The sequence below is a fragment of the Gracilinanus agilis genome, chromosome 2 (genome assembly GCF_016433145.1).
Source record: "Gracilinanus agilis isolate LMUSP501 chromosome 2, AgileGrace, whole genome shotgun sequence".
In the NCBI taxonomy this organism is placed as follows: Eukaryota; Metazoa; Chordata; class Mammalia; order Didelphimorphia; family Didelphidae; genus Gracilinanus; species Gracilinanus agilis.
Window position 1 is genome coordinate 278,414,709 of NC_058131.1, and position 20,160 is coordinate 278,434,868.

Sequence of the window (20,160 nt, forward strand, 5' to 3'; positions counted from 1 at the left end):
AGTAGGAGACTTAATGCTTCAGCAAGCATTTATTTATTTTTAATTCAAAGATATTTTATTTTTCCAATGATATGTAATAACAATTTTCAACATATGCTTTCCAAAATTGTAAGAAGCAAATTGTTTCCCTACCCCCCCCCAGAGAAGGTAAGCAATTTGATCTGGATTATACATGTTTTATCATCAGCAAACATTTATTAAACTTTTTTTTTAAACCCTTAATTTCTGTGTATTGGCTTATAGGTGGAAGAGTGGTAAGGGTGGGCAATGGGGGTCAAGTGACTTGCCCAGGGTCACACAGCTAGGAAGTGGCTGAGGCCGGATTTGAACCTAGCACCTCTCATCTCCAGGCCTGACTCTCAATCCACTGAGCTACCCAGCTACCCCCCATTTATTAAACTTCTACTGGGTGCTGGGGCTGTGCTACGTGCTGGAGATATGAAGACAAAAATGAAAGTCTCTGCCCTTCCTAAGGATACATTCTACAGGAATGTATTAAGTGCTATTGAAAGTGATTATGTAATAGTCTAGACAAAAAAACTTTGAGGGGGGTGTACACTTGGGTAACCTTGGGAGTGAAATCTAGAATAAATGTAAGCAAAGTTGTGTAGACAGATTCTGTGGAAACTAACAACTGTTTAAATATGGAGGGACACAGTGGAATTGCTTGTCAACTCTGGAATCACGTAACCATGGAAAATTTTTTTAAATTAAATTTAAAATTAAATAAATAAACATGGAAGGACAGGGAGAAGGAAAGGGAAACTGAAAACCAAAGATTATTCTATTATGCAATAGAAATAGGGAAGTTTAGAGGGAGGTTATTTGTGGATGATAAACTTGGTTTTTTAATATATCCATTTGGAGAGGCACTGGACTTGGATTCAAGGAGACCCAGGTTCAGAGTTCTGCTGCGGTTATTTTACTTCCTTGTGCCTCAGTTTCCTCCAATAAAAAAGGAGGAGGGGAGTGGACTCTATGGTTTCTAAGATTCCTTCCAAATCTCAATCTGGGATCCTCTGTCTTTTGGTTCCTGAAACAACAGTGGAAGGAAGACAGGAAAGAATTTATTAAGCCCATTTTACAAATGAGGAAGCTGAAGCACAGGATTATTAAAGTGTTTTACTCAGATCCCGTTGCCAGTCAGTGACCGAAACAGGACTCAAGATCATGTTTCTGATTCCCAATCTGGTACTTTTCTCACCGTCTCTGGAGTGCAGTCTTTGTTTCCTTTACTTGGGGGAAGAGTAGCAAAAGAAATGGCGGCCTGGGGTCATTTGGACTTCTTGGGGTTCCTCTTCCAAGGGTCATCTATGGGATGTTCTCATTGCAGAGCTCCACACAGGAGATTGGAGAAGAACTGGCAGATGACATCATCTACAGTATCTCTCTTCGCAAAGTACAACTCCATCACACCGCCAACAAGGGACAGCGATGGCTGGGGGTGAGTGACATTTAGAGCTAAAAGGTTCATTTGAGATTATTTAGAATGACCCCTTTGGTTTGCACAAGAGGAGGTTAAGGGACTGCCCAAAGGGGCAGAACTGGGATTCAAACTCTTGTCTTTTGGGCCTAATCCTGGTCTTTCCACTGTTGCAGGAGCACAGCCTATTGTTTTTTCACTCTCCTTTGGGCTGCCTTTTTTTTTTTTTTCCTTAATCCTTACCTTCTGTCTTAGTATCAGTTCTAAAACCAAAGAACAGTAAAGTTAGGCAGTCAGGGTGAAGCGACTTGCCCAGGGTTACACAGCTAGGTGGGCAGACTTTTCTCATGATTATTCCCACTCCCCCCTCCTCAATTTACTCTATTATGCATGCCCCTAGATTAACTTTCCTTCCCCTTGGCTCATTTATTTTGGGAAATTGCATCTCTCTGGTTGGAAGCATGGGTAGGACAGGTTCACCCTGTGTCTTTGGGAATGTCAGTTGTGGCCAGACGAATGATCTCCTTTTTCTTCTCTCCAAAGTTTGAGAATGAATCTGCTTTGAACTTGTATGAGACCTGCAAAGTCCGTACCATCAAGGCGGGGACGCTGGAGAAGCTGGTGGAATACTTGGTATCAGCCTTCCGAGGCAATGATTCCACCTACGTCACCATCTTCCTGTGTACCTACCGTGCCTTTGCCACCACCAAACAGGTGCTGGATCTCCTGCTCAACAGGTGAGTGAGCCTGACCCCAAAGGGGTCCCTGCCGATGTCCTACCCCCTCTCCATTAACCGCCGCCTCAGTACCCCCTGTCGTGGTCCTGCCCACCTCTTCTTCCAGTTTCCCACTTATTTTTTCCCCTCACCTTAGCAATGGAGAGACTATGTCTACTCCTTGTCCTAGACTGAATAAAGATTCCCAGGAATCACAGAGAAAGGAAGAAGAGAGATTCTTAGGAGCTCTAGAAAAGGTGTGGGATAATTTTAGAAGATCAGAGGAAGCCTGGCTGGGAGAGGGTGGACTCAGGATACAGAATAAGATGTGCTTTTTTGAACCACAAATGAGAGGGATTTATTTTGCTTCATTAAGCATTTGTTCCAAGAATATGCTTTGTTGCCGTTATTGATCATTTGGGAGTAACAAGGAAATATCTGCTTATTAATTGAAAAAGTATTAAAATTAAAATAACTTTTTAGATATAAGAATCGCATATTCCTTCAGAGCCTGGGGTCTGATACACTCACTGTCCTTCATCATCCAACCAGGTATGGCCGACTCAACCCTCAAGCCAATGGGGACCATGGGCAGGCCACAGATGACCGGCTGGAGCTAAAAAAGTAAGCAGAGTTTGGGGCTGAGAGGAAGAAACCAAGGCCTTGCATGTGGGAGGGCTGCATGCCCTGTGTAAGAGGCTTGGGGCTGTTTGCAAAGGCTTGTGGTTAGGGCTCTGAGCCATCACACAGACCTTCTGATCTCTGTAGGAAGCCAGGAATCAAAGGGATAATTACCTGGGGGGCAGGGGGCTATTTGGGATGTCAGTAGGAATAAGTAGGAGCCTGCCTGTTGTCTTCTCCCCGCCTCCTCAGGCACCCACGAGAAGCTCACCATAACCAGCTTTCCTAGTACCTACTTTTGTCTCCAGATTCCTTTTGGGAGAGAGAGAGAAGGGAGAGAGTTACCAGTGAGGCAGAGGAGAAAAAGTTAAAGACTGTTATAAATCAGATTTCTTGGGTACCATGGCAAGAGGGAGCCTAGTTTTCTAGGATCCCATTCCTTCACAGCCAGGGAGATTGCAGAGATTCTATGAAGTCCGTAATGGGAGAGGAAGAGTTAGCAATCATCAATAAGTCTTTTTTTTTTTTTTAATCTTACCTTCCATCTTAGAATCAATACTGTACATTGGCTCTAAGGCAGAAGAGTGGTAAGGGATAGGCAATGGGGATTAAGTGACTTGCCCAGGGTTATGCAGCTAGGAAGTATGTGAGGCTAGATTTGAATCCAAAACCTCCCATGTCTAGCCTATCATTCTTGACATTATTGTTTTTTTTAATTCTTACATCTGTCTTAAAATCAATACTAAAAGCAATGCAATTGATCCAGGATAATCCTGAAGGACTTATGAGAAAGAATGCTATCTATATTAAGAGGAGTGGGAGTAAAAATGTAGAAGAAAACCATATGACTTGTCACTTGTTTATATGGGTATATGACTTGCGGTTTGGGTTTTAAAAGATTGCTCTATTGCAAAAATGAACAATACAGAAGTAGGTATCAAGTGATAATATTTGATAAACCAGTGGAATTATTTGTTGGCTCTGGGAGGAGGGAAGGAAAAGGGGAGAGAAAAAAAATGAATCATGTAAGCATGGAAAAATATTTGAAAAAATTAAAAAACAAAAAATCAATGCTAAATATTGGTTCCAAGGCAGAAGAATAGTAAGGGCTAGGCAATGGGGGCTAACTAACTTGCCCGGGATCACACAACTAAGAAATATCTGATCCAGATTTGAACCCAGGACCTCCCATTTCTCCCCCTCACACACATTATTTTATTATTTTTTAAAAGTATTTTTCCATCGTTACATGATTCTAGGACCTCCCATTTCTAACTCTGGCTTTCAATCCACTAAACCTAGCTACCCCCCTTATCATCAATTCTAAGACAGAAGAGCGGCAAAGACTAGGCAGTTGGGGTTATGTGACTTGCCTAGTCACACAGCTAGGAAGTGTCTGAGGTCAAATTTGAATCCAGGACCTCCCAACTCCAGGCTTGGTACTCTCTCCACCTAGCTACCCCTACCAATAAGTCTTTTGTGGTAGGTTCCATGAAGAATACAGAAGGAGAAAGGGAAAAAATAATCCCTGCCTTCAAAGAGCTTACAGTTTAAGTGTTAGGTTGTATAATACAGATTATATTTGCCATCAGGATTTAGGGAGGGAATGTTGGATTTCAAAGACTCTTTAGAATTCAAATGGCCCAATTCCATCCTTTGGTAGCAGAGTAAACAGAGGTCAGAGAGGCCAAGAGATTTGTAGGTTATGTAGAGAATTGGCTTTGGAAATAGGGCTCATACCAGCCTCCTGACTCCTAGTCTGGCGTTCTTTCTACCGCCCTAAGCTGAAGCTCTGCCTCCTGAATCCCTTTTCCCTTAGCACCATTTCCTCCATTCTGGGAGCCTGGTTGGACCAATACTCTGAGGATTTTCGACAGCCCCCAGATTTCACCTGCCTCAAACAGCTTGTCTCCTACGTTCGACACAACATCCCAGGCTCAGACCTCGAACGCCGAGCCCACCTCCTCCTTGCCCAGTTCCAGAGACAGGAGCCCAGTGAGGCAGAGCCAGAAGGTGAGAAGGGAAAGGGAACCAGAGCTGGGTCGAGCCCTGAAGGGACTGGCAAGGGGCTTGGGGGAGTGGCAGGGGGGTTCTAGGCTGCGTATTTCATTGAGTGAGAGCATGGCCTGGGCTAACTCTGCAAGGTTTCCTGGTATAAAAGGATCTTGTGGGCCAGCGCTGGGGAGGAAACATAGCCATGATCTTCTGGTCTCTTTTGTTCCCGCTTGCCTGTAGCTCCGGAATCTGTCTGCTCCTTCCAGCTGTCAGAAGAAAATGGACTGGGAGAGGCAAAGCCTGACTTCCTGGTCTTTTCTCCAGAGATGGTGGCAGAGCAGTTCACACTGATGGATGCGGTTAGTGGCTGCCTAACGTAGGGGGTTCCTTCCTTCTAGTCTCCCCAAAGCCCTAGAGAGATATTGCCTATGTCTCAATCCAGTGGGGCTGGGGGGTAGCTTTCTGCCCACCTAGGATGGGTCATATCCCCGAGATCCCAGATCTCCCTAGGGTTTCCCTCCAACTCGCTCACCTCACAGGCAGCAATACTGAGTTCTTTGGAGAAAGGAAGAAGGAAGGGAGACCCTTCCCTCCCCTCAGGGAGCTCTGCTATAGTTAGACAGACAGGACCGTGAAGATGATTTAAAGATACTTCAGATATGAAATGGATTGTACTGGCTTTCCTTTTAGGAGGTGATGCTCCTATTTCTGCTTTCACTGTGGACTTGGGGTTTTTCTTCCAAGTGAAATAAAAATTTCCTCCAGGAAGGGAGAAGTAACTGGCATTTCTTTGACATAATGGGTAGAGGTAGAGCTCGATGCCTCAGGGTCTAGGAGTGTTGAGGTTCTGGTGGGATTACTGGGCCAGGGTCAATTTTAGCTCTCTCTTCCCAGGAGCTGTTCAAGAAGGTGGTCCCCTATCACTGCCTGGGTTGCATCTGGTCCCAGAGAGACAAAAAAGGCAATGAACACTTGGCGCCCACCATTCGGGCCACTGTCTCCCAGTTCAACTGCGTCACCAACTGCGTCATCGCCACGTGCCTAGGGGACCGAGGTCTAAAGCCCCAGCAGCGGGCCAAGGTGGTGGAGCGGTGGATTGAGGTGGCCCGGGTACGGAGGAACCTGTCACCTCTGGGGATCGTGATGAGGAGGGGATAGTGCATAGGAGGGACATAGAATTGCATAGAATTTCGGCCTCTGCTTGCGCACCTCTGAAGGTGACTCGGTCCAATCTTGGGTTGCTGCAGTTGTCAGGAAGCTCTTCCTTATACTGAGCCAAAATCTACCTTCTCGCACTGACACTGAGTTTTGAATTTTGTGGGGAAGTATCTGGATAGAGGTCCTCTGGACCCTCTCAGAGGATGAACCCACACAGAGAACCCCTCTTTGGGGATCAGAAAGCATTTTCTTTCCCAGTAAGATCACCCAGTTTGGGGAGGGGGAGTGTAAGTATTGAGCCCTGGTGGGGGACGGAGGGAAAGGCAGCAAAGGGCACTGCAGGCAGGATTTCCTCAGCCTCACAGTCCCTTATTTCTGCACCCTTCTCTTTCTATCAGGAATGCCGAATCCTCAAAAACTTCTCCTCCCTCCGTGCTATCCTCTCTGCCTTGCAGTGCAATGCCGTTCACCGCCTCAGAAGGACCTGGGATGAAGTGGCGAGGTAGGGGGCCCCTCTGCCTTGGCTGTTTTACAAATGCATCTGACCTATTTGGCAGATGCGACCTTTAAGAATAAGACTCAGATAACCCTGGAAAAGAAAGCCAGTACCTTGAGTGGCAGTGATCCTCCCTGCTTTGTCTTGCCTCCATCTCTGACTTTTCTCCTTCCCCCTTTGCCCCACATCACAGGGAAAGTTTCCGAATCTTCCATGAGTTGTCAGAGATCTTCTCTGATGAGAACAACCACTCACTAAGCCGGGAGCTCCTCATTAAGGTAAAGGATGGGACAATGGAGGAGGGAATCGTTTTGGTCCCAGGCCTGGGGGAGCCTACAGGGAGGACAGGGTAAAATGCCCAAGAGACCAGGCTGGAGCAGGGGAAGTCCAGGACCCCTAGCCTCGCCCTCCCCCCACAACCTGGACAGGATAGGATACAAATTAGGTATTTAAATAACCACAAAGGCAATGATCTGCTGTGATCCATGTAGCTCCACTTAGTAATGCAGTGATTCAGGACAATTCTGAGGGACTTAGGACAAAAAATGCTTAGCTACTTTCAGAGAAAGAACTATTGGAATAGGAATGCAGATCAAACAATACAATTGTTCACTGGTTTATTTGGGGATTTGGATTTATAAGAAGACTCGCTTAAAAAATGAACAATATGGGGGGCAGCTGGGTAGCTCAGTGGATTGAGAGTCAGGCCTAGAGACGGGAGGTCCTAGGTTCAAATCCGGCCTCAGACACTTCCCAGCTGTGTGACCCTGGGCAAGTCACTTGACCCCCATTGCCTACCCTTATCACTCTTCCACCTATGAGTCAATACACAGAAGTTAAGGGTTTAAAATAAAAAAAAAATGGTATAAAAAAATGAACAATATGGGGGAGCAGCTGGGTAGCTCAGTGGATTGAGAGTCAGGCCTAGAGATGGGAAGTCCTGGGTTCAAATCCGGCCTCAGACACTTCCCAGCTGTATGACCCTGGGCAAGTCATTTGACCCCCATTGCCCACCCTTACCACTCTTCCACCTAGGAGCCAATACACAGAAGTTAAGGTTTAAAAAAAATTAAAAAAAAAAAGAACAATAAGGAAATATATTTTGGATGGTAATATATGATAGCCCAGATCAAATCTCCTGCCAGAACCAGGAGGGGGAAGGAAAGGGAGGGAGGGAGATAAGTTCCATCATATGTCTTAGGAAAACTTGTGTGGAAATTTGTTATTACATGTAGTTGGTAAAATAAAATAAAATAAAATAAAACAAGATAAACAAATAACCACAAAGGTGATGTTCTCCATAGCTTGAGCTATCCGTGGTTTTGAGGAGGGACAATGAGGAAATCTTTTAGGATCAGAGGGTAACCTGATTCTACCAAGACCTAGTTGGGAAGTGATTTTTGGAAGGAACAGTAGTCCCTGAAAGAAGGGAACACTAATTGATAGCATTTATATAGCACTTAAAGGTTTGCAAAGTGCTTTACACATAATTATGTCATTTCATCCTCACAACAACCCTGGGAGGTAGGTACTATTATTATGCCCATTTCACAGATGAGGAAACTGAAGAAGCTGGAGGTTAAATGACTTGCCCAGGATGACACAGCTAATAAATGTCTGGGCCTGAATCTGAACTCATCTTCCTGACCCCAGACCTAGTGCTCTTTAGAATCCACTTTGCCACCTAGCTGCTTCAAGAGAAGGGGAAAGAGTACTAGTCCTGCAATCAGAGGTTTCAAGTTCAAATCCTTGGCTCTTGAGAGTTTCTGACTTGTGACCTTGTGCAAGTCACTTAACTTCTTTTTTTTTTAAACCCTTGTACTTCGGTGTATTGTCTAATAGGTGGAAGATTGGTAAGGGTGGACAATGGGGTTCAAGTGACTTGCCCAGGGTCACACAGCTGGGAAGTGGCTGAGGCCAGGTTTGAACCTAGGACCTCCTGTCTCTAGGCCTGACTCTCACTCCACTGAGCTACCCAGCTGCCCCCTCACTTAACTTCTAAGGGCCTCAATATCCTTACCTGTAAAATGAAGGATTCAGTTAGATCACCTCCAGGGTCTCTCTCAACTCTAGTTCTGATTCTCAAAAGGAAATGAAGAGTTGGCAGAGTAGGTATTGTTGAGTGCAGATGCAAAGCATGGTATCCCTGCAAAGGTACAGGGATACCCTCACCCAAAGTTCTCCAGTGGGGTCCTTTGCAGGGATTCCATGCTTTGCATCTGCACACAATAGTATGTCCAGTCGATTAAACTTTCTGCACTTTTTCTATTTGCAAAATGAGAGGGTTGAACTAGTTGGTCTTCAAGGTTTTGCCAGTTCTGACATTAGATTCTTCTATTAATTATCTGATCTCTCTTCCTTTACACTATGTTCTTTGTGGCCAGGAGGGGACCTCAAAGTTTGCCACCCTGGAAATCAACCCCAAGAGAGCCCAAAAGAGGCAGCAGCAGCAGCGGGAGATGGTGAGTAGTTAGAACGTGGCCAAATTCAAGCCATCTGAACCCTAATATCAGATTGGGTGACCCACAGTGGTCCTGAGGCCAAGGGGGTGCAGTAGAAAGAGTGTGGGAATTGGAATCAGAAGACCTGCATTCGACTTCCAGATCTACGACTTACTTGGGCAGATTTATTTCTGTGTGTCTCCGTTTCCTCAGCTGTAAAATGAAGGGGTTAGACTAAATGACCCAAGACCTCTTCCAGTTCGCAATCTATGGTCCTGTGATGTGGGCCAAGATCCCCCAGAAGGGAAGAGCTCAGGTAGGGAGAGACAAGGAGATGAGGACAAATGGAATGTAGAAAAAGGGATCAGGCATTATAACACGGATGAGCAAGTAGTAGTCACCTTTGAGGGAGCTCTGAGCTGGTCCCCTGCCCCAAAATATCTCTCCCCCCTGCAGGTTACATTCTTCAGAATGCTTCTATTAGAGAAATATTTCTTTGGATTTTTTTTGACAATCTATATAGAATCTTTATTGTTTTTAATTTTTATTTTTAAATCTTTTTCCATGTTTCCATGACTCATTTTCTTTCCCTTCCCTCTGCCCTCCCCCATCCTAGAGCAGACACTAGTCATTCCACTGGGTTGTACAAATGTTATCACTTGATACCTCTTTTCCTATTATTCATTTTTGCTATAAAGTGTGGATCTTTTTTTTTTAACCCTTTCCTTTTGTTTTAAATGGATACAAGTATCAGTTCCAAGATAGAAGAGTGTGAAGGGCTAGGCAATTGGGGTTAAGAAATTTGTCCAGGGCTGATGGGGATATTATTGGGGATGTAGGCACTAAATGATAACTCTGGTCCAACTATCAATAATATGGAATTAGGTCTTGATCAATGATACATGTAAAACCCAGGGGAATTGTGTGTCGGCTAAGAGGGGCTAGGGGGGTTTGGGGGAGAGGAAAAGAACATGAAATGTAACTATGAGAAAATATTCAAAATAAAAATTAAAAAATAAAAGAAATTTGCCTAGGGTTATACAGCTAGGGAAGTGTCTGAGGTCAGATTTGAGCCCACCACACACTCTGTCCATCAACCCACCTCACTGCCCTTTCTTTGGGTCTCAAGAAAGCCTCCTCTACAGATGCCACTAATCTCCTTCCCCTGCTCCCACCAGGAGAAAAAGGTACAGCATCAGCCTTTAGCAGGGACACTTGCCCCTGCTAGCCAGGCCTCATCAGAAAGGTGTGAGTGAGAGCAGGAGAAGAGGGAACAGAGGCCAACATTTAGAGGAGACGTGGGCTTGAATCTTGTCCCTGCAAGCCAAACCTCAGTGGCTGATCTGTAAAATTAGGGGGTTGGACTGAGCAGTGGGACCATAATCCTGAAAAGAAAAGGGTTCAGAGAGACTTCGTGAATCTCACACTTTTGCTGAGCGGGGAGGAAAGACCTGGGAGTGGGCAGGGCTTGGGGAGGGGCACAGAGAGGGTTGCGGGGAATGCCTTTTCAGGGCTCCCAGGGCTTTCCCCCGGCACATAGAGGCTTCCTATGTGGGAGGCTAAGTCTCAGCCGGAACTAAGGGCGGCATGTGTGGGGACCCGTTCCTCAGGGCTGAATCTCCCTCTCCCTCCCACTGCAGGGTGTCATGCAGGGCACTATTCCTTACCTTGGCACCTTCCTCACAGACCTGGTGATGCTGGACACAGCTATGAAGGACTACCTGGATGTAAGTGGCCCTTCTGCCCAGGCCCCCACCGTGTCCTCATTTCAGACTCAGACTCCTCGACACAATCTCCCACTTAGAAAACATTTGTTAAGCACCCGTGCCAGGCATTACGCTAAGTGCTAGGCGTACAAAGAAAATAAGTCCTCGCCCCTAAGGAGCTCACATTCTAATCTGGAACAGAGGGCTGGAGATGGCCCCACTTTGCCACTAACTAGCAGTGTGACAGGCACCCATTCGCTGGGTTTCTGCCTTCTCATCTATAAAATAAGGGGTGGGGGGGATCTCTACGGGCCCTTCCAGTAATATCGCTGTGTCCCAAAGTCTCTTTGAGTTTCAATGATCCATGCTTGGCTGCCCCTGGGGGTGTTTCCATGCCCCTTCCAGGGGGAGATCCCTTCTCCCTGGGCAGCACTCGTGGAAGCCCCCTCCCCAGCCAGCTCTGATTCTTAGCTGGGGGTCCGCTGCCCCCTGGTGGAGCTACACCCTGCTGTAGGCCAGGGGTGCGTTGGGGAATGCTGCCTGACCCTGAGCAGGCAGGCTCCATTCCTCTGACCCTTGGGTGTACTTTCTTCTTTTCAGGGGGGCCTGATCAACTTTGAGAAGAGGAGAAAGGTGAGCATGGGGCACTGGCAGGGCAAGGGTCTCAGCCCCCTGTTGGCAGCCCAGGAAGGAGGGATGGATCACCGTAGCCTGAGGGAGGACCCCAGGCTGGGCCTGGGTGGGAAGGATGAAGGCACCCCAGGTGGGAGGAACAGTCTGAGCACAGGCATGGGGGCTGGAAAGCAGAAAGTTGATCTGGTCTGTTCCCCTCCTCAGAGGGGCAGTGCCCCTCTAGTATGCTGACTCGTCTCGTCCTTCCAGGAATTCGAAGTGATAGCCCAGATCAAGCTGCTGCAGTCAGCCTGCAACAATTACAATTTCACACCAGAAGTACGCTTTGCAGCTTGGTTCCATAGCGTCGAGAGGCTCAGTGAATCCGAGAGGTGAGGGTCAGACTCCCGTCTGCTTGCCTCAGACGGCCAGCCCTCCGAACCTGGGAAGGAGCCCCTAGCCTCTCCGGAGGGGTACCCCGGACAGGGCAGCAAGTGGGAAGCTCCCAGACCTTCCATGAAACCACAGCTCCCCACCACCACCTCCTCCACTCTTCCCCATCCCTGACGTGGCTCTTTGGTGGTAAATTGCACCATTCCAGGCTTCATTCTAACAGAATTTCATTGAGATAAAAAATATATATCTTAGGTGGGCGGGAAGGGACAAGAAAGGGGACACAGTATTAATTTGCCCTGCCCCTGCCTCCTTCATCCCCAATTCACCGGCTTTGCTCTTTGGCTTCCCAGTTACAGTTTGTCCTGTGAACTGGAACCCCTGTCAGAATCAGCCAGTAACACCCTGAAGGCCAAGAAGAACACCGGGATTATCAAGCGATGGAGCGAGTAAGTGTGGCAATGGCAAGTTCACTCATCCCTCCTTGGGGCCCCCAGAGCAGTCGAGGGGAGATGAGGCTCCCTTTTGGCGTCGTTAGGGTCCATCTTCTTGGAACGGGAGCTGAAGGGGGGGTGTGGAGAGGTCCGTTCCCTGGGCAGGGCCGGACCTCTGAGTGACAAAAGGCCTGTCCTCCAGCCGCCAGGCCCCCAGCGCAGAGCCCAGTGCGGGGGGCAGTTCCCATTCGAAGTCCTTCGACCAGCTCAAGTGTGGGCCCTACCTGTGCAGCGGCGACGGAGCAGACTCCCTCAGCGTCACCTCGGCAGGCTCCTCCAGTTCAGATGTAGAAGAAATCAACATCACCTTTGTCCCAGAGTCTCCAGACTGCCAGGAAAAAAAGGTAGGTGTCCCTGCTCCCCCTCTCCGGCCTTGGGTTTGAGCTTCCCCAGACCCCAGCCTCCAGCCCCAGGTCTCCCCCAAGATTCTCAACCCTTCCATCAGGACCAGGGAAGCAGCTTCGTATAGGAGAAGGAAGGAGCACTAGCTCTAGACTCAGAGGCGCTGGGCTCAGATCCCACCAGTAAGGGGGCCCTGGGGCCCAGCCTCTCCGGGCCTCAGTTTTCTCATTTGTAAAAGGGACGACTTCTGAGGTCCCAACACTAGATCCCTGATCCTATGACCCGTTGGCCCTCTACCCTACTGGGGAAAGGGGAGAGATGACACTCAAAGGGAAACACCACATAAAGAGGAGAAAAACCCTTCAGGCTAGACAGGTGAAAAACAGAACCCATCCCTGGCTGACCACCATTGGATGAATAGTAATATTCACCTTTGTCGGTGGTTTGAAGATCACAGATGGATGCAGAGCTCATAGGCTATACAGGGATGGAAGGGGTCTAGGACAGGGGTCAGCATCGATTCCACACCTTCCCTCTTATCGACTTTGTGCTTTTTTAACCTGATAAGGGTTGAGAATCTCTGCCCCAGTCCTTCCCTGTTTGGGCCAAGGCAGCCACTCGAGGGGCCCCGTCCTAAATCTCTGTCCCTCCCACCTCCCAACACTCCCCATCCCCACCAGTTCTGGGAGTCGACATCCTTGTCCTCCCTGGACACGTCGGGTATCGGGTCCGGCTCCAGCAGTGCCTCGTCCTCCTCCGTCTCCTCCACTCCGGTGACCGCCTCCCGCACCCACAAGCGCTCCGTCTCGGGTATCTCCAGCTACTCCTCCCTCTCCCTCCCCCTCTACAATCAGCAGATTGACGATTGCTGTATCATTCGAGTGAGTCTGGCTGTGGACAATGGGAACATGTACAAGAGTGTCCTGGTGAGTGCATCCCTGTCTTGCTGCTTTGATGAGAGATGTGGAAACAGGACCAGAGCTTTAGGGTAGGGCAGAGGTAGTGCTTCCCAACGGGCTGCTCCACACTGAAATACTCGACTAAATAAGGGCAGCAGAGACTGGAGATTCCAGGAGAGTCCCATCTTTTGATATACCTCCCCACCTGTAGGCATGGGGTAGACTGAATGACTTCAAAGCTCCTTCCCAGATCTTTTATTCCAGAGAAAGATTGGGGATAAAAGTCTAGGGCGGGGGATCCCCTATTGCTCTCCAGTGTTAGGAATATTTGTTTTAGGTTTGATTTGGTGATTTTCTTTGGGATGGAGTGGGAGGAGAATGAGTCAAAACAGAATTGACCTTAGATAGAGAATGAATAATAAGAGTGAAGGAGTCTCATAGAAGGAAAATTGGAGAAGAGAAGCAGCAAAGGGGGATGGACAGCACTAGTCATCTGAGTGTCGGAAGAGGTATTCTGTGGAAAGTTGAAGCTGGTCAATAGAGTATAAAAAACAGTGGATTGGAACTCAATAAAATTGGTACTTACCTCTCTGTTAACTGGCTTCAAGAGTTCTAGCAAGTACTTCCTCTCTTGGGCCCCAAAAAGGAGAAGTATTGGGACTAGATCATTTGGAATCCAGAAGAACCAGAGGAGTGCTAACAAGATAGTAAAGGACCTTGTGCTCCTGCTATTTTAGGTTGGTTGAAAGAAATGGGTATGTTTTTCTTGGAGGAAAAAGGCTTTTAGAGGTAAATCCTAATCCCTTTCTTGAAGTATTTCACAAAATCACAGAATTTCAGAGGCATTAAAGGGATCTCAGAGGCCATCTAGTCCAGTAATTCTCAAACTCTTTGGTCTCAGGACCCTTGACTCCCTTAAAGGTCACTGAGGATTCCCCCAAAGAGACTTTGTTGTTCATGTGGGCGATATCTATCAATAGTTATCTATTAGAAATTGAAACATGTTAGCATTATTATGAAAATAATTTTGACCCCAACAGACCTACCCTCCACACAGGGGTCCCCCAGGTTGCAGTTTAAAAAAATGTTGATCTAGTCCAATCCATGCCCCAAATAGAATCCAGTACTTGGAGCCCTCCACTGCTGCTGCCTAAGGCTGCCCGTTCCATTTGGTGACAGCTCTCATTATTAAGTATTTAAGCACAGGTCTGTTTCTGCATCACTTCCACCCACTGCTCCTTGTCCTGCTTTCTGGCACCCAGCAGGATAAATCATTCCTTCAACTAGTCCTCAAGTGTTCATATGGCATGGTCTTGAGGTCCTATCACCATCCTAGAGGCCAGCCTCTGGACATGTCCAGTTTATCAGTGTCTTTCCTTCGACACCCAGAACGAAGCATAATACTCTGGACGTGATTAGATCAGAGCAGGGTATCATGGGATCATAATACTCTGGATGTGATTAGATCAGAGCAGGGTATCATGGGATCGGCACCTTCTTATTCCTATAAACTGTCTCTCTAGAGAGCAGCAATGGTTGAAAATTGCAAAGAGCAGATTTAGATTTGATATAATGAGATAAATTTCCAAAAATTAAAAACCATCCTTGGGGCAGCTAGGTAGCAAAGTGGATATATAGCACCAGGCCTAGAGTCTAGAGGATCCAAGTTCAAATCTGATCTCAGACACTTTCTGGCTGTGTGACCCTGGGCAAGTCACTTAACCCCCATTGTCTAGCCCTTATTGCTCTTCTGTCTTAGAACTGATGCTGTAAGTAAGAGTTTTAAGAAAAAGGGGGAAAATATTTTTGTCCTAAAGGAGAATGCATTAACTGCCAGTTATCCACTCCATCCTTTTTGGAAGCCTGTAAGTCAATGGTGTCAAATGCAAATAGAAACAAGGGACCACTAAACTGTACATAAGGATCCTTGCAGACCATGTATTGACTTAGTTTTAATATGTACTATTATCTATATTGTATTATATTTTTATTTACTTTGTTTAATATTTCCCAGTTATGTTCCATTTTAATCTGGTTCAGATGGCACTTGGGGAATGTTATGAGGCTATATTTGGGCTGTGGCCCATGTACTTGACACCTCTGCTTTAAGCATACATGGTAGAAGAAAGGTTGGACCCAGTAGCCCCTGTGGATCCAGCCAATGCTGAAGTTCTGTGATGCTGGACTTTTCCACTCAGAGGTTCTTCCCCATGACTCTGGGTGGAAGTGGGGAGCTGACTGATCTGGGGGACCAGAGTTCTAAGGTCTGATGTTCCTTCCCATCCCCTTCCCCAGGTGACAAGTCAGGACAAGACCCCAGCAGTGATCCGGAAAGCCATGGTCAAACACAACTTGGATGGGGACCAGCCTGAGGACTACGAGCTGGTACAGATCATCTCTGAGGAGAGAGGTAGGATATCGGAGACAGGGCATCATCTGCTGGGGAGAAGGGGACTACCACCTCCATGGATCCCCTTTAGGGACAATCTCCCAGCCACAGCACCCTAAATCAGTGGTCATTATCACTGTAGTTGATGATGCTTTTATCTCTATGAAGATCCTCTTTAGTTTGTTCTCTGAGATTAAAAACTATTCTCATGATAATACTCAAGTGTTTTAATTTTTTTTATCCCTTTCCTTCCATCTTAGAATCAATACCGTGTATTGATTCCAAGGCAGAAGAGTGGTAAGGGCTAGGCAGTGAAGATTAAGTGACCCAGCTAGGAAGTGTCTGAGGCCAGATTTGAACCCAGGACTTCCCATCTCTGGGCCTGGCTCTCAGTCCCCTGAGCCAGCCAGGTTCCCACAGAGCCTCACCTCCTCTATGTAGGGCATTTTGCATTCACCCTAGACACTTCTCTTCTTTAATTCACCGACCTGCTAAGAAATAGAGAAGTCTGATGTGTGAAATAACTAGAGCTCAGTAGAGTTATGTTTGGTCTGGCTGATCTCGAGCGGTGGCCCGTCGGGAGGGGACCTCAGCTAACCCAACCCTGTCTCATCCCTCTTCAGAGCTGAAGATCCCAGACAACGCCAATGTGTTCTATGCTATGAACTCCACTGCCAACTACGACTTTGTCCTGAAGAAGAGGGGCTTTCCCAAGGGGGTAAAGGTCAAGCATGGAGCCAGCTCGACACTGCCCAGAATGAAACAGAAAGGCCTCAAGATTGCCAAAGGCATCTTCTGACTCCATCACCTCCTGTGGGCAGCAATCCTGGGCCTCACCCCCTCTTCCTGGAGCCACAAAGCACTTAGAGGCCTGGGCTTCCCACTCGTGTCTGTCCCCATGCCTCTCTGGACGGATTAGATCCTCTGACCTTCAGAGACTTTTGGGACACCTTCCCAATTTGGGTTTTTTTACGTGATTTTGGACACTCAAGCACTCTCCTTCCTACCCAATATGATGCCCCTAAGATTTGGGGCTGACCGGGTTCCCATTCTCCTATCAAGCCCCCAACAACCACCTCATTGCCTTAGGTGCCTTCTGCTTTCCAAGAACCAGAGGACAGAACAATTTTCTTTTTTTCTTTCTTTTTTTTTTTTTGCCAAGAAACTCTGCCAATGGGCACCCGTGCCCCGTCCCCTTCCTTTTACTGCCCTTCAAATGGATCTCCAGCTTCTAAGCTGATGATCACTGCCACATTCCTTGCCCAGTGGGCATCCTGGAGCATTAATGCCCAAAAGGGGTTTGGCCACACTTTTCCTCTCCCCCCTCCACAGTTTCCCCAGTCGTCCCCCCTGTCATCCACCCTCAGTGTCCCCATGGTCACTCCCTTACAGGGTGGAGGTGGGGCATGGGAGTGAAGGATTTCTTTCTCCCAATCACCATGAGTTGGATCTGGCTCCAGAACACAGGGGCTTTGCCTCCCAGATCTCTAGCCCTAAACCTGCACCAAAGATTCTATCTCAAGGGACACACCAGGGCAAGGAGGACCCACTGACCCTTCCCTCTACACTCTGGGAGAGGTAGGGGGCCCTGTAAATAGACAGCATGACTCACTGTGGTGAGCAAGGGGGAGGGGTCAAGCCAGGGTCCTGCCCACATTGAATTCTCAACCACACCAAGTGCCACTAACCTTGGACTTTGCAGACATCGTGAGATGATGGACAAGGGCAGTTGGGGGAGGGGAAGAAGGAAATGACTCAATTTTTGTAAAAAAAAAAAAGTGGGGGAAAAAGAAAACGAAAAAAAAAAAAGAAAAGAAAATGTTTACTGACTTGGGGGGTAATATTTATTTGTTGTAAATAGAAAACATTAGACCTGTACATTCTACTAAATCCTGTTACAACCACACCTTGGGTTTCTCTGGTTTGTTTTGCTTTGAGTTGGTCACCTATCACTATCTCTGGGTCTCCCTCACCTACTTGCTTTGTTCTCTTTGGGAATAGTTTGGAAGAGACTTTAAGAAAGAAGAGTCAAGGAGTCCAGAAGGCCTGAGTTCTAGTCTCACCATTGTCACTAAAGTTAGTGCTATTTGACTGTGGCTTCCCTTCCAGACTTTGGTTTTATCAACTATCACAATACCTAGTGGAGAGCCCTGTTTGGAGGTATGAGCATAATCATCCCCTATTGGGTATAGCCATAGACTGTTTAGAGGTGGCAGGGTATGGATGGCAAGATGTCGGGAGGGGACGCTTGCTCCATCTCCCTCACAGACTTCCTCTGACCTGGCAAATCCCCAGTTATGTTGCAAGTGGAAGAAAATTGGGTAAGCCCTGGCTAGGTCCTTCAGGGGCAGGAGGCAGCTGGGGAGATAGTTCTAGTTCTCCCTTGGTCGTTTCAAGGAGTTGTTAATCACTATTAATGGAGAACAATGATGAGCACGACTGGAAATATAGAAAAAGGCTAAGTTATAAAGTGCTTTAAAAGCTAGAGTAGACAATGCTATAACCTTTCGAATCAATTATCAACTACTAAAGTTTAAGCAGGAAGGGCAACTAGGGAGCTCAGTGGCTAGAGCACCAGGCCTGGAGTCAGAAGGACCTGAGTTCAAATCTAGCCTCAGTCACTTCCTACCTGGGTGACCCTGGGCAAGTCACTCAATTCTATTACTTAGGCTTTACTGCTATTCTGCCTTGGAGCCAATATACAGTAATGATTCTAAGATGGAAGATAAAGATTTTTTTTAAGTAATGATGTTCTGAACTAGGGTAATGGCTTATGAATGGGGAGAAGGAGGTAAATGCAAGTGATGTTGTGGAGCTAGAAATAAAATCTGGCTATTTATTGGATCAGAGATGGAACAAAGGATAGCACTACAGCTGTCAACCTGGGTGACTTGGGATAATGGTGAGAGTGGCAAGTTTAGAAGCTGAAAGAATGAATTTTTTGGACCTAGAGTTTGAAATACTTGTAAGGTAGTCTATACAATAAGCAGTTGGTAATATGGGGCAGGAACTAGGAAAAGGGCCAGGGCTCAATAGATTGATCTGAGAATCAGTTGCATAGGAATGATTCATTGAACCCATGGGACCCGATGAGATCATCGAACATAGAGTAAAAGAAGAGGGTCTGGGACATAGCCTTTGGGGATGCCCACAGTTAGTGGCATGCCATGGATGACGATCATAGAATCAGATTTAGGGACTTCAGAGACTAAACCCCTCATTTTATAGATGAGAAACTAATACCAAGGGAGGTGCCCAAGATCACACACCTAGTGAGGTGGGATTTGAACCCAGGTCTTCCTGGCTCCGAGGCCAAGCGATAAAATATATAATATAATAGTTATTATATAGCATGCTATAGTTTTTGTTCATTCTACGTTTTTGAAGACTGATGACATCATGAAGTGCTGTCTTGATTTGTTCGTGAATTGGATTTAAGTGAAGCAGAGTTGCATAAAGTTGTCAGCCTTACTCACTTCCAGAGTCATCCAAATTGAGAGGCAAGAGGAAAATCAAGACAAAGTGGATGGCTTTGGCATCTGTGATGTCTGACCAAGCTCTAAGCCTTCCACTGCCTTCATGGCCATTGGAACAAATTGTTCTCATTTGCCCATTCCACTGGAGGAATGCTTCCCATTACTAATGAGTATGAGGCCTGTCTGTTACCCTCTGCCTAGTTTAGCCTATCTGCAGAGACATTTTTACAGGGATGTGGCCTCTGTATGTGCTACAGCTTCTTGGAGCCATAGGTGAGAATTAGATGGACACCTGATGTGGATGAGTAGCCCTAAAAAGGGATGCTCTTCCTCCCTGAACACCTCATCACTTCTTGTGCAAAGTCTGAAGAGTGTTCTGACAGGTAGGAGAACCAAGAGAGCAGAGTCATGAAAACCTAGGAGGAGATCAGCAGAGTGTCAAATGCTGGAGAGAAGGATGAGGACTGAGAGAAGGCAGTTGTTGGGCTTAGCCATTCAGAGATCACTGTAAGTCTGGAGAAGACAGTGTCAGTTGAAATGATGAGGTCAGAAGTCAGAGTGCAGAATGTTTGGAAGGGCCCAAGCAGGAATGTAGATGACTTTCATAAAGAGTTTAGCTCAGAAAAGAGAGAGAGACAGAGAGAGAGAGAGACAGAGAGAGAGAGCGTGGATTGCAAAATGTCAGAAAAACAAATATTCACAAATCTGTCATGTAATAATTTTTTAATTATATTAATCTGTAATCTGGAATTTTTTAAAGAAAAGGAATGAAATAATGTATTTGCAAACCTAGAATCAGATTATAAGTGATATAACAATAATAAAAACAGTTTTTAGATAGTATTTTAAAGTTGGCAATGTGCTTTGCACACTATCCCTTTGCTGCTCACAACAGTCTATAAAAGTAGGTGACATCATTATCTCCATTTTATAGATAAAGAATCTTAGACTCAGATGAGTATAGTGAATTAACAAGATTCAGAGTGTTTAAGTGGCAGA

The 20,160-nt window shown here is 46.6% G+C and overlaps 1 protein-coding gene across 1 annotated transcript; it reads left to right on the plus strand.

Annotated features, from left to right (window-relative positions):
- Positions 1–1,318: 1,318 nt before the first annotated feature.
- On the plus strand, positions 1,319–17,589 carry RALGDS (ral guanine nucleotide dissociation stimulator). Its single transcript, XM_044659685.1, has 17 exons — positions 1,319–1,444; positions 1,967–2,160; positions 2,692–2,763; positions 4,580–4,773; positions 4,996–5,114; positions 5,650–5,865; positions 6,312–6,415; positions 6,603–6,687; positions 8,794–8,871; positions 10,491–10,577; positions 11,157–11,189; positions 11,439–11,560; positions 11,915–12,010; positions 12,198–12,399; positions 13,078–13,323; positions 15,592–15,706; positions 16,309–17,589. The coding sequence occupies exons 1-17, from the start codon at positions 1,319–1,321 to the stop codon at positions 16,482–16,484; spliced, it is 2,265 nt and encodes a 754-aa protein (XP_044515620.1). The 3' UTR covers positions 16,485–17,589.
- The last annotated feature ends 2,571 nt before the right edge of the window (positions 17,590–20,160 follow it).

What these genes read in the sequence shown, in the direction of transcription:
- RALGDS (XM_044659685.1), top strand. Translation starts at nt 1,319, where the DNA reads ATGTTCTCATTGCAGAGCTCCACACAGGAGATTGGAGAAGAACTGGCA. An exon ending in ACCTGGGATGAAGTGGCGAG is followed by an intron (nt 6,416 to 6,602) that starts GTAGGGGGCCCC and finishes CCCACATCACAG; the next exon opens with GGAAAGTTTCCGAATCTTCC. An exon ending in GCCGGGAGCTCCTCATTAAG is followed by an intron (nt 6,688 to 8,793) that starts GTAAAGGATGGG and finishes CTTTGTGGCCAG; the next exon opens with GAGGGGACCTCAAAGTTTGC.